This window comes from Labrus bergylta, chromosome 14 (genome assembly GCF_963930695.1).
Source record: "Labrus bergylta chromosome 14, fLabBer1.1, whole genome shotgun sequence".
Taxonomy (NCBI): domain Eukaryota; kingdom Metazoa; phylum Chordata; class Actinopteri; order Labriformes; family Labridae; genus Labrus; species Labrus bergylta.
Window position 1 is genome coordinate 8,989,311 of NC_089208.1, and position 17,857 is coordinate 9,007,167.

Consider the following 17,857-nt stretch of genomic DNA (forward strand, 5'->3'; position numbering starts at 1 on the left):
CGAAGCACCAGACTCAACAATACTTCCATTTGAACTCATAAAGAGGAAATAGAAGCAACACCACGAGACACGACACACACAAGAACAAAACAAAAGCCTAACCATATCTTTAATCCTGGCCATGTTAGCCTGAAACGGTTCCTGAAAAGAAAAGTAGAAAAGAAAAAAAGTTTACCAATTATATTAAAATTACCCAACTTACATACTCTACTCATCAGTATCTAGCTGGAAAATGGTTTAACATTTTACACTATTAAGAATGTCAATTTAAATCTGCATCAAACAAATCTGGACTGCAGAAAAAAGGCCATGATAAAAATTCATAATGAACTTATTATCTGGCCTGTAAAATGAAGACTGCAGTAATAGCGACATTGTTATATTTTGCATCATTGCAAAACCAGGCTGGGCTGGCGTCTGATACTGCTAACAGTAGCAGTAGCAGCACAGAGCAGGATTAGAAACAAAGCAAAATAAGAGCGCCTGAAAACATGTCTGACAAACTGTATCAATGAGAGCAGCCAGGCCTCTTCAGGCAAACAGCTTGCGATAAAACAAACACGACAAAGGCTGTGTGTGATAAAAGCTGGCTGCAGAAACTGTCGTCTTCCTAGAGAGAACTCTTTGGACTGTCTTTCATCTTGAAGTAGGATGGGGAGACCAGATTTTATTTGCTAAATTGGATAGCTCAGATGGCTAAACTTGCATCAGCAGAGGATGCTGTCAGCTTAAAAGAGTTCAAGAAGTGAAAACCATAAAAGTGAGAAAACAAGTAGGGCACTGAGATTGATCACCGAGCACAGTTTTAGTTTCCTGTGTGGCATGCAGCGTGTAATAGCGTGTACTGGGGCGATTTTCTTTACACCATTCTTCCCCCACTGTGGCCCCTTTACGATCTAAGAGCAAATGAAAGTGTCTGTGTGTGTCATGTAACAAAGTGTTTCATTTTCAGTGCTCCCTGTTTTCACTTTGCTCTGAGCCCAGCTTTAATTTTTGCTCCACTTTTGCAGCTTCATTTAATTTTCCTTCCTTTTCCTTTGACTTCATCTTTTTAATTAGCATAACTAATGTCCCCTCTTCCCCCTCCTCTGAAATGCTTCACGGTGGATCTCTTCCTGCACACGGCTCATCATCAAATTTTTTTGTTTGGGTCTTTTGTTCCCAAAATTCATTTGGAGTCACAAATAAAAGGCAGAAAAACAGCTTTATGTGGGAGAAGACGAGACTTTTTTTTATTTTTATGAATGTTAATTTTCTGAACTACAGCACTTTGTCACTTCTGTGCTCATGGCGAAGGGATGTTCCAGCTATTGAAGATGTCTTGTTTATGGCTTAAAAGTAGGGTGAGGTATAAGTGAGTACATCAGCCACTGCACCCATCTGATACCATTACTGATTAGCCAGATCACGTTGTTTCACTAAAAATGAAAAGGCCTACTTCTTTGTTTCTCCAAAACAGTAGCTCACTTGTGCTCTGCTGCCTCCTCGGATGTTTTAAACTTGGTAAACAGACGCACTCAGTGTATGGTGTACTCTTCTGACCAATCAATAGAGCTACCACCCAGAATTACTGCTTTAGAGCATCAAAGAAATACTGCTATGTGGTAAACACCATGTGAAGATGGCATACAGAGTGAAATATAATATCAGTTGGAGACTAAAACTAGACATGCTGTTTTTGTAAAGTGTAAATTTCTTTTCTCTTTTGTGTACTTTAAAAAAATGGATTGTTTGTTTCTTAGTTGAAGGGGCTCCACTCTGAGCTGTGGCTAATGTTAACTTACTAATATTTGATTTAGATGTTGGGCTTGCTCTTATTCTTAGGTTGAGATTTTCTCGGTCTGCATTGTTTACAGTTGGCAGAAAAAGTTGGCAAAAATGTTCGAATATAACCTGAACCAAACTTTACAAAAATGATAGCAATCACGTTTTTTGTAAGTTTGCAGATACGGTTATTCTAATCATTATTGGAGAAGAAAAACAGTTTTGGATCTTCTCTAACAGGAAGATAACCATTCATATAGTCAAATGTGACTGTAAAATACAATAATACGCAGTGGTTGATAAGCTTCTGTCTTGGTTGATGGAGGCATCAAGACATAGGGAGATAAGCTAACATGAACAGTGTTTCATCCACAAGAGTATCAGAGCTCATCTCTGATACAGAGAGGTTTGTGGAGAGCTCACAAAGCGCTGCAGACAGCTGATTGCATTAAAAGGAGAATGGGTGAGAACCCAATTGGTGAGCTGCTGAAGGCTGTGTGCCTGAGGGGGGGCGGCTCTCTAATGTCTTTTAGTGCAGGGGGAGAAAGAGTCTTACTGCTACCCCCCCGGATAACTAAACTTTCCCCTGATATCGATTCCTCCCCATCTAAAGCCACCAACAGTCTCCTCTATCACAGCAATGGCTTAGATTAGCAGAAAAAGCCAATGACTGCTAAAACATGTCATATGACCTTAATCATAGCCCCCTCAACGCCTCAGTCGATGGCATTAGGGATGTTCTTTGCCCGGAACCCTGACAAACGAGCCACGCAAAGTCATTTTCTGTCACCTTTCAGCCTGACTAGCGTGTGCTGCAATTTCGGTGGTCTACTTGTTTGTGAAACCACATGTGGCATTGGACTGTGTGTGTACGTTTTTTATGAACCTAATGCGGTACAGCACACAACTTGCTTCCAGCCAAAGATTTGTGTGCACTATCCAAAGTCATTTGACAAACTGCAGGAACAGATAGCCGGCCTGAACGAAGTGCATCTATTGACCTTGCTTTTGTTACTTCGGCAAATTGTTGCATCAGAATTTCTTTACAAGCATGATTAGGTACCCTCGGGGTAATTGTGGCGCGCTGTGTCCTGCTGTTCAGAGCTCAGTGTGTGCATGTGAGCGTGTAACTGAACCTTGTGACAGTCTGTCCCCGTCTTGAGACTAGAGATGAGGTGTCTGCATATTTAGTAGCCTCAAGTGTGTGAGCACGTGGGCGAAGAGTGTGCAGGTCTCTCTTTGTGTCACTGGGCATGTTCTTTTAATTGGCACTTGCACTACCAACTTTTTTTTGTCAATTGGTAATTGGCCTGTGCTTGATCTCACAACTGCAGGCTGTGTTACAGGTCACCGAAATGTAGTGTTAAATACTCTCGTTATCCTGAATCAAAGCAAACAGTAACTCCAAAAATGATTATTTCCTTTTATTTTGTCTTGTGTTTATCTTCGTTTTATTTCAGAGGGGTAGTTAAAAATTAAAAGCCTTTATTTCATCAGGGCTTCAGATGCATAAAAACACGCCAACATGTTTCAGCCATACAGACCTTCATCAGGGCAGGTAGAAAATGAACACCAAGCTACTTCCTTTACAGATTTACAACCACGTCACATGATCAGTAGCAGTCACATGATAAAGCAAACTGGCCACACATCCAAACGAAGAAAGCCAAACATCAAAATGTACACAGGATACCAAGGCAGATGAAAACCACAACAAGAATACACATATGCATGTTGGCATGTTTTTATGAGTCTGAATCCCTGATGAATTAAAGGCTTTTTTTTAATTTACTACCCTGATGAGTGCCTCAGAACTCTTCAATAACTTCCAAGATAACATCAGCGCTAGATAGTGTTACATATTTAAATACGAGACTTGTTGGAATGAATACAACTGCTCCAATAATATTAACTAGGAAGGTTGTGAGCCACCCATCCAAAACATGACATTTGAGAAAAATGGCTGCCGTTGAATATGGTGAATCGGCCAAAGGGTTTTGCAAAACTTCCTACAAAAAATTAAAAAAAGCAGCAAACAAGTTCCCTCTGAAAGTTGATGTTTGTTATTTAAAGTTCTCCCCTGTTGTTCAGTTAAGTGATAGTGTCATGCTTATGTGACTGAACGATGATGGCTGGCTGTGTCTCCACTAACAAACCACTGTGATCAAATGTCAGAAGTCATGTAGTCTCTTGTGCTCTAGCTTCTTTCACTGCCTGATGAAAGCAGCACATCAAATCTAACACAGTCGAGTCCAATCACGTGTCATGGAGAGCCTGGAAATAGGGAGGCTTTCATTCAAGCCAAACTCACCACTAGATAATTTCTGCAATAAGCACACCTTCAGCCGGTGAGAGGGGCTCTAATTAGATGGGTCGCTTGTCAAACAGTGTGCTGAGCGACAAAAAGGGAAGAAGATGGCAGAGAAGCTCCATAACCAGCAAGGTAAATTAGTGCACATTGACTCGTCTAGAGCTCTACATTTTAATCCTTAAAAAGAAGCAGCCTGCAGGCAATGAAGTCATCGTTTGAATCCGATAAGAGCGGTTGCTAAAACCCTGCCTCTGATCATGGCTGGGGGACTGTATTTTCAAAAAGGACTTCCTGAACTTCGGCTTCTCTCCTGAAATACATTATTTCCTTAGTGTGCCCTTTTTTTTAATTACATTTCAAATATGTGAAAAAAGAAAAGGGGGGGAAAAAGCATGTGTTGTGTGATCCCTTTGCTTTCCAATAGCTCGTTCTAGCAGGGGAGTGCATTGTCTCCTTCTATGACCCCATTCTTTTTTTATCTATCATGACAACTGCATGCTCAGCACAGCCCCTGAGAACGCAGCCCAGGCTGTTGCCATTAAGAAGAGGCATCAAAAGGAAAAAAGAAAAAGAGGGGAAAAAAACAAAAACCTTTCCACTCCCTCTATGATGCTGCAAATTATCACTGCTGACTGAAAAGTTCTGTGGCAGCAATATGCAATCCTGCCAATCACTCAGAGGCAAAATGTCAAGCTTTAAAAAAAAAATGGAAAGAGTGTACTGATTGTGTCAAACAGCTGGTACATTAGTGACAGAAAATAGATTTGTGGCGCTGTCTGTGGCGGCATAAGAAATCTGTTTCTCTCTGTGTTAGTTGAATATCTGATAGAAGCAACAGAAAAACAGCTTTTACAATAGTTTCATGATGTTTCTATATTACAAAGATGTTTCACCTCTCCTCCGAAAGGCTTTTGCAGTTCTAACTAAACCACCACTACACAATGGCATAGGAGCGCCAGCTTTTCAGGAGAGGATACGGCAGTCCATTTACATCTGAAGGACAGAGGGCACTCCTTTGAGGATGACAAAGTGCATACCCTGGTCAGAGAAGACCGTTGGTTTAAAAGAGGTATTAAAGAAGCCATCTATGTTAAGGTGGAAAAATTATCCCTTAACCGAGGTGGTGGTCTGAGACACCATCTTTCACCAACCTACAATGCTGTTTTGAATTCTCTCCCAAAAACAACGGAAGCCCAAGGCCCCCCGACATGTCACTCCAACGACCCACAGATGACTGAGCGTAGTAACGACTATAGGTTAAACGCCCTGACACACCAAGGAGATCGTCGGCCGTCGGTCGTAGTTGGTTGTTTTTTTTTTTCCTGTGTGAAAAAAGGCAGACAGGAGCCCTAACCCTAACCCTGCTGTCTGCCTTTTTTTCGGTTGACATGGGCAACATGTCGAATCAGCGTTCTTAGGTCGGCTTGATTGGTGAGAGCAAACACTCCGATTGGCTGTTCAGCTAATCGGATTAGTGCACGAGAAGAAAAACAGAAGCGACGAAAGCAAGTAAACGACTTCAACTTCTTCTCTGACGTTATTCCCAAAGAAGTAATTATATAACGAGTGGTGAGCGACAGCAGTGTGAAAATGGTCTTCTGTATTATTAAAAACAGCAAAAAAGGAGCTCAAAAGTAAACAATATTCCAGGTGCATGGCTGAAACAAGACTAAAGGAGAGACTAGAAAGTCAGCAGATCAACAATGGATGCTTTTCAGCAAAAGGCCTTCTTCAGCGTTTGGAGAAGGCCTTGTGCTGAAACGCTTTGAAGGACATTTAGTCTGCTGACTTTTTAACAACGGTTTATGTTTCTGTATTCTTCTCCGTCCTCGTCCTCTTCCGGTTTCCCCTTTTTGGAATGACCGTCGCCTGCTGGCATGGAGAGTTATTTCCTCACACATGGGCAAGAACGCATGTGGTGGTTGGCCGTGACTGTAGTCATTGCGGTGTGTTCAAGTTGCCAAGACAAAAGGCATCGGCCTTCATCACCACTAGTTCTTTGCCGTCTGCTTGTTGTGTCAGGGCCTTAACAACTCAGCTAACGACTCTGATGGGTGTTATCCTTGATAATTAGCATGCTAATGAATGCACAGTGGATTAAATTTCTAGCTCTGTCCATTAGATAGTTTGGAACTTAAGAAGCCTTTCAGTGGAGAGATGACACGTCTTCAAGATCTTCAACCAGTCCCGTTGCCTTTGGAACAAGCTTTTTATTTATCATGACCTGAATGACTGACATCCTACACGTACAACCATAACCAAACCTAGGAGACCACATCTGCTTTTCTAAGTTGTTGTTGTCGACTAAAAAAAAAAAAAAAAAAATCTCAGGAAAAGACCAATCATTCTTAATTAGCTGTACAATTATAGGGCTTTCACACTTGCAGAAAACTCCTGAAAAACTCTTGATATTTCCAGGAGGAGCTGTGTGTTTGAACGCAAACAGCTGAATTTTTTCGCACTGATTTCACACGGAGTTTCTCCTGCCAGACCCCTAGTATTTTTTTACTGCATCAAGTCTGAGGGAGCTGATGTGAGACTGCAGCAGGATATTATCAGGAGAATTCACCTCGAGCCAATGGGAAGTGGGAGTGACGTTTATATACAGTGACTGCTGCACAGCTCATAGTGTATGCACGCGACCGCAAGGTCTCCCTGCATGTAATTGAACAGCTGCATTAAGTTTTTCTGTTCGTCAGTATGTTGTTCTCTGCTCTTTTGTTGATGTGTGTGTGTGTGTGTGTGTGTGTGATTCTGTTGAACTACTACACGTAGCATTGATATAAAGACAAATATTCTCATTATAGCATCATATAGAGGACTCTGTTGCTTCATCTGCTACTTTTCGTGTCGTTTTTTCTATGACACGTCTTACCTCAGGAGACCCCCCGCCCCCCTCCTGTCTGACACGGATAGACTCCCGCTGTGAGGTGCATATGTGGACAGCCAGGTCAGGAGAATATCCGGAGCAGTCCTCATCCTGAAATTATCGAGATATTTTCAGGAGTGCATATGTGAAAACGGCTTTAGTGATTTGCCTCGGCCTTCTTGTGTTCATAGTTTTGACAAACATTTGTTTTAACAGTGGCTTCCTGAGTGTTCCTGGTATCTATGACATCATCCATTGCAAATGTTTGACATTGATCAACCACGAAGCCCTATAACATCCTAACATGATTTTAAAGTCCTCCTTCACACACCCCTGATAATGCCCACTTATTGTTCCTGTTTTTTTCCCCCCAGCTTAGTGCTACACTTCCTTTCAGGCTTCAGCTTTTATCTGATTTATTTCTTAACGCCTTGTATTGTCTTCTGCAATTAATGCATTGAAATTCCATATAATCAGTGAAAATTTGAGTGTGTTCTGCTTGAATTCAGTAATAAATTTTGCAGCGTACCACCAGCAGGTTGTAGCTTTTAGCTAACTGTCCTGGTCTCCATTGGGGCAGAGCTTTGGAAAAGCCAACAGATCAGAATCTGCTCTTTCTGCTTCCACCCTCTATGCCGACCAAATTTCTTGGCTTCTCATGGTTAAGATTTTTGTTTTTGGTTATTGTTAAGACTCTGCTTGACAAATTTACAGCATGTCGCTCCTGCATGTTCTGTGCGTGCAATAAAGCAGCTAGAATAAATAAGCCCCGCCCCCACCTATACATTGCCATAAATCCCCTTCATGTACAGATATCATCACGCAACCCTTAGAGGCCTCTTTCACTGGTTTGTTATTTGAATTTAGTCTACAGCTAAAGACTGAAGAGAGCAAAGTTTTGCTTTTATTTAAGCTGCTGACATCTAAAATGTAAACATATGGTGGTGTTTGCCAGCTCTCTTGCTGCCAGTAATCAGTCTGACTTTGTAAACTCCACATGTGGTTCTGCAAATTGTACACAAAATCAAATCTGATGCTATTCTTTGACACCTTACGACACTATGGTGGAATCTGTGGAGATAATTGAACTCAAAAACCATCTGGGCACACCACTCAATTATTCATGGAATGTAAATCTGTATTTTGACAGTTGGTAAACATATTTTATAGTCTGCTTCTCATCGCTGTCAATCAAACAGCTGGTTATCAACACCTGAAATTGTCAGTCTTATTATCAGTAACTGGAATAAATGAGGCCTCTTTGGAGTAAAGTCAGAATGAATTCAGCTTATTTCATACATTCAGTGATTACATTTTCCTCATTGCTTCTCTATGCCAGCTCTGATACCATATCATGCCTCTAATATGCTTAATTTATTCGGAAAGCTTTAAAACATCATAGAAATCATGATAAATTTAAGTGCCGAGGTTATCATGAGAACCTTATCCGTTATTATTTATGTGACTTCATCAAAACTTTCGAGAAAAGTATCTTCTTAAGCGTCCTCCAAATAAAAGTACAGTTCTTAAAATGACTCGGCCATGAAAAACGACTTTGTTCTTAGATTACTAAAATAGATAAGGACATGAATAAATGTCTTGCATGCTTATAATCACACGCAAATTAAAATGCTTATAAGCATACAAAATTGAAATATGTAAGCTATGATATATTGGATTAAATGCTCAAAATAGGCATTTTGGCGTCAGGTGATTTATTTTAAATAATGCACACTCAGGTTTTAATCAGTGTGTGTATAGCTTGGATGTGGGGACGCCATCTTTTCTGGAGAAAAAGAGCCTACAGTGACTTTAGGGTGAGACTTGAACATATGCTGCCGTCATAAATCAGGGCCAGTGTCTCTGGGAGTTTACCTCAGCTTCTGCTCTCACTGCTCCGCCCCTCTGTCCCTGTTCCATTTGGCTGTTAATGAATAAGTAAAGTCCCTCTTTACAGTCTTTATAGAGTACTCCGGGCTACTTAAAGGAGGGAACTTTCTATCAGTGTTTCCAAAGTGCAGTTTGCCCTCATCGCTACTCTGGTGTAAAGTGAGGACCCACTGAGCAGCGTTTTAACATGGTTATCCAATCAAAAGGAAAAGAAGGATTTATCTGGCACTTAATCAGCAGAAAAGGAGGACAGAAGCTCCTTTCTGTTTTATTAGGATTATTTTTTTTATGGTTGTTAATGTGGTGCAGCACAAAATGCAAGAATCACTCACCCTTATTTCCATGCCCTCTTTTTTGCCGTCCCATGCCCAGCTGCGCTTGGTGAAGTAGTTGACTGTGGCAAACTCAATCAGGGCAGAGAAGACAAAGGCATAGCACACAGCCATGAACCAGTCCATGGCCGTGGCATAGGCCACCTTAGGAAGGGAGTTTCTAGCACTGATGCTCAGGGTGGTCATGGTTAGGACAGTGGTGACCCCTGAGGATGAGAGCAAATGTTAGTACAAAGAGCAATAGTTAAAGGGAAATTCCGTTTTTTACAACATCGGTCAAATAGAGATTTAGGATCCAAGGAATCTGTGTGCAGCCTTGAAAAGTTTAGAAATTTGGCTTGACATATAAAATGAATATAGGAATTATAACAAAGTTGATACTGTTAATAAATGTGAATTACTATTAGAAAACTTGCTCTTTATGCATTTTAGACAATTTCTTACTACTATGGATGCAAGATAGATTATGGTGTCTAACTGGCATCACACACTGCAGTGATGCATATGTGAATAGCGTCTTTGAGTATTTAGAGAAGCGCTATATAAATCAAATATATTATTATTATAAATAGAGGCAAATAGATAGTTTACATTTACAAATAATCTAAATGAGTGACATACATTTTATCCTAAATAACATACTGTAGCTGGTGGATAGTTGAGTTTGTTTCCATGGAATTTAAAACAGCATATATACTCTGGCATTGATATTCAAGCTTTGTCCGATTTAGTTTTCCAATTTAGGGCAATCATCAAAACAAATCAAAATTATTTTTGGTGCTTATTCAGTTCAACTAAAGTTTAAATATATAATTTTAAAAAGAAGATGGTCCACTGTAATGCAGAGCCTGAACTTCATATTCTACTGTTTCAAAACAGAAAGTAGGGATACATAACACTGACAAAGTTCACTGGTGCATAAACTTCTGAAGAACAATAGGTCATGCCTCCAGGTTCAAACATAAGGGAGCTACTTTATTGATGCGATGAACCATTGTTAATAATGTTTTGGGCCTTATTTTGGTTGAAACCATTCTGACACATGGGTTTTATTATGCCAGACTACAGCTCTGCTTTATGGAGTCTCAAGGCCTAGAACTTGTAACTTTATACAATATTAAAAACAACTTCAGTAAGACCCAAGTTGTAAAAAATCAGAATGTCCTTTTTTGCCCCAAACACAAACAGAGACGGACGAGCTGTTGTCTGCGTACATTTAGGCAAAGCCATCTCACTGTGAGATCCCATCCACTAAGATTAATTAATCTGGATATCCCGATCCCTCGGAGTATAAACTTTTGAAACTTTTCACCAATAATTTCACTTCCTCGCCTTCAAATTGAGTGCTGCTGGGAATGAGATGTGGGTCGGACAGTGGTCGCCCATCCAAGCACATAAAAAGCAATCACATCATCTGTTCCAGCCTATCTCCTCTGATGGAAAATAGATACACAGAGGGCTCAGAAAAACGAGTATTGTGTGGCAGAACATAGAGGTCAACTCATTTCAGAATGTCATGGGTGAGAAATTATAGATTGTGACAAAAGATTGATAGGTAACTATTCTATTTCTTTCAGAGACTGATTTGATTTCTTGCGCCGCAGTTTGGAGGACTAGCTAAATTTAACGTGCGCTGTGTTTGATTTAAAAGATTCCACTGAATACTTTCAGGACATAGAAGTGCTTGAAATTTCAATGAGGACTTCATAAAGTAAATAAAGGTATAAATCGGGCATTAAATAAGATATATGATGCTCTTAAACCTCATAACCCCCAAGAAAAGTATTTAATGATGGCTATAAACCCGTCTTAAAAGTCTTGCAGGGAACAGAAAGGATAAATCTATCTAATTTCTGCCAACTGTTACATCATATAAATGCTTGGAACGCGGAAAAGATGCTTATTTGAGCTGATCGATGCGACTGCATGAACAACAAATACGAGATGTGAACACTGCTAGGAGCTGTGTCCTTCACAGTCAGTGTTTCAATCATCACACAGAGAATGACACTGATGACAGCTCCTCTCGTCATGTGAATGACAAAGCTGTCTCAGATTGAATTTATTTTGTGACCAAATGTTTTTTTTTTTTTTTAGATGTTTCTTTTCAAGGAGACTTGCGTTCTGTTATTCAAAGGAATAATCAGGGAAAAGGAAGCTCTCACGGCTCCTCTTCAGCATGAGATCATCGCGCTTGGCATGTTCTTCAGCAGCTATTGTACAACATGTGCTACATTTCATGCAGATCTGTTCACATCAAAATGCAAAATATGCAACACACACACACACAGGTTAAGGAGCGCTTTGATAGCTTATGCAACAACAACAACATTAAGGATGACAGAGGAGGACAAATTAGGTCTTATCTTTGAGTACAGGCTGATCTGAGCAGACACACTGTTCTTGACATGAAGGGTGCTCTGTGGACTAATTGCATCTATTATTAATGGGACATATAAGCAGCTCTCTTGTTTATGAATTAATTTCATTAGCACATTATTTGCACATTTTAATAAATCATACAGAAGCATAAAAAAGGCAAATGAATCAAATCTCTTTTTGGGATAATTTTAGGAAGCTTTGACCCTTTTCCAATCTTCTAACTTACTTGAACATACTTTGTTCCACTTCTGCAGAGTCAATTATAGCTTTCTCTCCCCATGATTTTAAAACCAATGTGTGCTTTTGACTACATTTCTTCGAGCTGAGTGAGTAATGACTTTTCAACTCCGTCTTACTGTGTTTATGTAGTTGACAAAGCAGCTGAACATCGTTTTCAAGAGATGCAACACTCCATCCATCACCTGCCACACATTTTCAATTTCACATTCTCTCTGTGATGAATGGGTGTCTGCAGTTCCAGAGGTGGTGGGAACTATCAATACTGTGATAAAAACTTTGGAAAAATAAACAACACCTCCATGCCTGTGTGCACCTGAATGCACCAAGTGCTATTTGAACATTGTGTTGTTAATTGGAACATTTTTTTTTTTAAGACGTGTTTTTGCAGCATCATTTGATGACTGAAACCAAACACAGATCCAAACATTTCATCTCCTATCTCTTCTGAAGCTCCTCTAAATGATCCAACATGCTCTATTAATCATTGATGGCTTTGTAATGTAAACACAAGATGGCACTCACCAAATACAGTGCGGGCAGGAACAGATTCTCTGTTTAGCCAGAAGGAGACTTGAGACAGAATGACAGTCATGATGCACGGGAGGTAGGTTTGAATCACAAAATAGCCAATTTTCCTTTTCAAATGAAAATATGTTGTCATCACTACATATTCTCCTGAAGCAGAGGAGAGAAACAAAGAAAGAGACGGAGAGAGAGAAACACAGGGTCATAATGAATACAGGTAAGCCCTGTCAGGAGAAACATGAGCTGAAATATTCAGGGTGATATCTAATAAGGTGAGGACATGTACCATCAAAGTGCTTCATAGGATTGTTTTCAGTCCCTTACATGACTCATTAAACCATGTTGTTAAAAGAATCCATGTGCTCTGGAATAATCCACAGAAGATGATGTGCACTTTGTGTAATAAAAAGCAAAAACGTTGGAGCTCCAAAGAGAAGAAATAAAAAATGCACACAACAAGAATTGAGTTGGTCTTTTTTGGCTCTCAGGATACAATCATGCTTTTTTAGGAAGGGAGCTAGTCATCATGTCAAAGTGGCAACCATGCTTTTCTTCAAATGCTAGAAATCAGAGAGCATGTTTGAGAGGAGACCTTGACCTAGGATAAAAATGTTTAGAAGGAACCAGAGGGCTAAAAAAAAGCTTGTAGAAAGTCTCTCCTTTCAAAATATACAAAACAGGATAAACACGATATTATTAAATATTAAAACATGTCCGGACCTTGAGCCTGAACCAGGGTATGCGACTACGTCTTAAAAATGCATTTAACTTTGGGGGGTGGTTTACTTCATGAGCTGGTTACCGTGACACTGCTGCCACTCAGGAAAGTCCATCATACCAAAACATCACCTACAGACATTTTCAAAAACGATTACCAAGTTTCTGGTCTGAATCTGGTCTGACACATGGACTATCAGTGGCAGATTTAGACATGGACATTGTTTCCTAGAAAAAGTGGTTGCATAAGATAAAAAGTGCTGGAAAAAAAGAGATGATTGTCTCATCTGCCATTGTTGTTGACAGAGTAGATACCCTCACTGACCCTTCTCGATTTTGATGGTTCAGTGGTTGGAGAAGTGACACTGACGAGCAGGATTTTGAAACTCGACACGCTGTGAGCGCAGTGTCAGAAATCAGCTAATAGGGCGTTCACATACTCAGGCTGCTGAGACCTGATAATGCTGAACTGCATTAGTTTTGTATAGAAAATAGGCAATGCTACCTTTGTTAGTGGCCATGGGACCTAACGCCTCATCTTTGCACTCTGTATGCAGAATGGTACGTTTGCGGTTGATGCTGATATTTAGTTGAAACGCCTTTAATGTCTGATACAAATAAAATGAATATGTAGTCGTGCATCCCCTCTATTTGTCACGGCTGGAAAACTTTGAAAAGTGTGTAGCCTACAGAGGAGAAGTGAACAACTAATGCCCAGCCGCTGTGTTTACCTTTCAAATTCATTCTTACATTTCCTCAAAGCTCTTTCCTGTAGGTGTAAAGGATATGTACGTGAGCCATGCTAACTTTATACTGTATGTTTCCTTTAGCTCGGATGATGACAGTGATGTCAGCAAATGGACAAACTCTCAGTTCCCCTAAGCACCAGCTCTCATTGCCATGTCTGTAACCTGTGTCGCAAAGATATGAGAAAAACAGCCTCACATTCCCCGAGGTGTTGCATTTTTCTGAGCAGATTCTAAGCAGAGCTGAACTGTCTCAAATCCTCCCGTTCCCTCGACTCACCGTAGTCCATTAAGTTTAAAGTTTAAAGAAATTAGATTTTCTAACATCCTAGAGCCGAAGCAGTTTATGAAAGAATCTCTCTCTGGTTCTTGTAGCCCGACTTAAGTTAGTGTTTCTCCTTCTTAATACTTCTGCAATTCTATCGATTTTTAAAGTTTCACCTCCAAACAAGCACAACAATAAAGATGAGCTCAAGGAAAGTGTCTCTGCAGAGTTACACAAGTGTTCTTATTTCAGCAGCTACCACACTCTCTGCTTCCGAGTAAACATCCCTGGTGTCGTTCAACAAAGCGGTTCAGTCTTCAAACGCACATGAAAATCTGACGGACGTGTGTGACTCTGACTGTGCAGCTCACCCTCAGAGTGCAGCTTCACAACAGAGGCCGGTTCTCTGAAAATTAGAGGCCAGTGTGGCTCAGTTTTTAAGCCAGTCACTCTCAGTAATTACCTACTGCGCCACTGAAGCAACCTTTTATCTATAGCTCTGCACTAATAATAACTTCAGCCTTCTTCAGTTATCTGAAGCTGGAGATTGATGTTGATGATCTTTATCACAATTATACAGCAACTTATAATTTCTTCTACACGATAACAGCCAATAAACATAGTTAAATCACATAATTTGATCGGAGGTGGTTGAACTCTATTATATATTCTCAGATATTTGCTGTGAATTATTCGTTGTTATAGCTTTTAGCTTTATTTTCCAGCCCTTTATGTTAAGGCGCTACCATAGGCTTTACAGGGGGAATAAAGAGCGAGTGATGTGATTGTGTGCGACAGACAAAAGGTTTCTGCAGCAGTTTGAATGAAGAGAGTTTCAGATCAAATAAATACATAATCAACGGCATGAGCTGGCACATTTCCCTTTTAATTTTGTGCTTATTAAAGTCGACTCTAGGCTATAGCCCCAATAAACCCTGAATGGAAAACAAGACTTTCACCTCTGGCACACCTCTCCATATTATCTTTGTAAAATTTGCTGAATGGTTTTCAGAAAAGAGAGAAGTCATCATTTTCTCCTGGGACCCAAATAATGCAAGCTGAATCCAATATGACACAAACTGGAGGAAAGTGCAGACTGTTAGTTTCTAAAAAAAAAAAAAATACACAAATATGCCGGTATTTGTAGACAGAAATACAGGAAATACATTCGATTAAATCCTCATTTTATGCAGATAAACTAATAAGAGTTTATGTTTCACAGGTAGGAGTTTCATACCCTGATAATCCAATTTTTCCGCACTGCTTGCATTATCCTCTATCAAAAATAAAATGTGTCGTGTCCACAAGATCTGTCAAAGAGTAGTGAAGTTTCGCTTAGCTGAGCATCCTCGCACCTCAGGCTTACAAACTTAATGTGCTGTGTTGTTTTGTTTATCTTCCTACAAAAAAAACTAAATCTGCTTGAAAGTATTAGATTTACTGCCTTCAGGCCTTGAGGATAGCATACAAGTTACCTGTGCTGGAACTGATGGTTTCTTTGCCAATTACGTGTCCCAGTAGGTCGTACTGGTTGAGCCTGGAGCCATCCTCTGCCACAGCGACGGACCGCTCGTCTCCCTGAGTCCACAGGTAGATCACCTCGTTGTTTGTGTAAGCATCTTGGATTGTTGAGAGATGGTAGAAGGAAAAAAAAAGTAGAAAATTGATTAGAAATGAACATATGATGCACTAGGGGTTTAACATTTATCACGTCTGTCCCCACTGTTGAAGGAATCTTCTGAAGTAGCAAAAAAAAAAGCTGATGTAAAGTTGAACAACCTTACATACAAGATTTTTCCAATGTGGTTTACAGCAGTGATTCACAATTTCCATCCACTTAATTTAAAAAAAACAACTGATGACAATCTTTTGAGTTAACTTTTATTTTACCAGGGATATTCACACTGGGATACAAAATCTCTTTTACAAGGGAGTCCTGTAAAATTGTAGCAGAGTATAATTATATAATACAGATTATCAGTCTGTAGCAGAGCTAGAAGTGTGGCTTTAAAATGGAAATGACAGTTGTTCTAGTTCTGACTTAAATCTGGACCGACTTCCAACTTCCAAAAAGGGATCACATACGTACCCCTGCACTGGTTTCCAGTTCAGTACAGGATTCCTAACAAAATAATCTTGTTTGTGTTTAAAGCTCTTTATGGCCTCTTATCCTCAAACAGTACAGAGAGGCCCTTCAGCTCATCAGATCAAGGACTTGTAACTATCCCACGATCCCTTCTCTGTACTGCACCAAGACTGTGGAACAACCTGCTGTTACATAAAAGAACCACAGATTCTCTTCACTGTTTTAAGAAATACATGAAGACTCACTTTTATTCCCTTTCCGTCTCGCCCCTTGTGATACTTGATTTGCATCTTACCTTGTTTTATGAAAGCCTTTGAGTGCCTGTAAGTGTGTATGTTTAGTTTTCTGTTGCTGCATGATCTCTGATTGAGTTAGTTGAGGCCTCAAGTCTAAACTGGGGCAGGACAGCAGTCTTCAAATCCCTGTTCTGAATGAAATAACAACCGGTGGTGACTTATGACTCCGTGGTGAGAGCTGTCCATGTTCTCTATTAACAGATACTTCGCTGTTTTGGACAATTCTGCTACGCTTCCCTCGTATATCTTCTCCACCCTCGCAGCTGTTATTAGCCGTGATGGAGGCTTGTCTGGACATACAGCTAACCTTCGTCACTCTGGTATCATCACACATCACTAACAAGGTTGGGAAGTTATGTGAAGTGAGACTGCCTGTTGTCTGTGTCTGCTGGCTTCTTCTTGTGCTTTAAGCTCATGTGGTTGACTTGGTTCAACATGGAACTGGTACTTCTATGATATGCAAGTTTAAGGCCACTTACATTGCATCATACGTTATCATCATCTTTTGAAATGTGCTCTCGTCTCGCCAAAGTTGACTTATAGCCTATGTATAACAACCCATGGGAACTTGTTACCGTTATGCAGCACTCACAACACGATTTCAATCACTAAAAACAACAAAGAACTTCACTTCTGCTGTTTGGATATATTAAGGAGAAAATCCATCCCCTTACACCACAGCCAATGTGAAAGCCTACAAAAATACAGACAGCTTCATGTATTTTTGATGTTGCTGGGTCAATAAGTGAATAGCAAGAAATTCATCATCAAAGCTTAGTTGATTGCTAATTAGCTAAAATTAGCTTATAACATTACCTAACATTAGCATCAGGATCACTATCAGTGTTCGGGGGCAGTAATGTTAGTTAATGGCAGTCATATTAAACTCAAGTTTACACTATATTTGATGGCAGGATTAGGAGGAGTTTGTCTTTTGTTCCCTAGAGGGAAAGTGCAACAAAAACTTTCATTTTCTTTCATTTAAAAAATAACTAAAATAAAACTGGTTAAAACACGTAGGAGGCAAATGAAACCAGCATCTTCTCCAGAGCGTGCAGCTGTAAAAAGCCTTCCTACCTGCCAGGTGGGCGTGCTGTGAGTGTGGAACGTCTGGTTCCACTTTAAACATTATCATATCATTAACATATCAAAAACTGACTGCTGCCAGCTCAAATAAGAATTTACAAATCACGTTCAGATGTTTTACAATAGTACTAATCCTGTTCCACTGCCTGATTACGATTTCAAGGCATGTTCAGAGCATTGCAGCATTTGAGTTTGCTTGGAGTGAACTGTGGAGAAACTCTGCCAACAGACTTTAAGTATGTTCAAGATTACATGATGCTGAACCTCAGTAGCTCATATTTTTATTGCGGACATCGCATGTTAGCCTTTAGCCCAAAGCCTCTCAATATTGAAGTTCAGCCTCTTAGA

The 17,857-nt window shown here is 40.0% G+C and overlaps 1 protein-coding gene across 4 annotated transcripts in view; it reads right to left on the bottom strand.

Moving 5' to 3' along the window:
- The window catches only part of gabra3 (gamma-aminobutyric acid type A receptor subunit alpha3), a 120,980-nt gene that overhangs the window by 5,419 nt on the left and 97,704 nt on the right, over window positions 1-17,857 (bottom strand). Inside the window, exons 7-11 of one of the 4 annotated variants that reach the window (XM_065963151.1) lie at window positions 15,517-15,660; window positions 12,311-12,463; window positions 9,167-9,372; window positions 6,951-7,055; window positions 103-141 (exon numbers count right to left, since the gene is read on the bottom strand). In XM_065963151.1, coding sequence (XP_065819223.1) covers window positions 103-141; window positions 6,951-7,055; window positions 9,167-9,372; window positions 12,311-12,463; window positions 15,517-15,660 — 647 coding nt within the window. The remainder of the gene's footprint in view (window positions 1-102; window positions 142-6,950; window positions 7,056-9,166; window positions 9,373-12,310; window positions 12,464-15,516; window positions 15,661-17,857) is intronic. The other 3 variants (XM_065963152.1, XM_065963153.1, XM_065963154.1) reach the window with 3 other exon arrangements.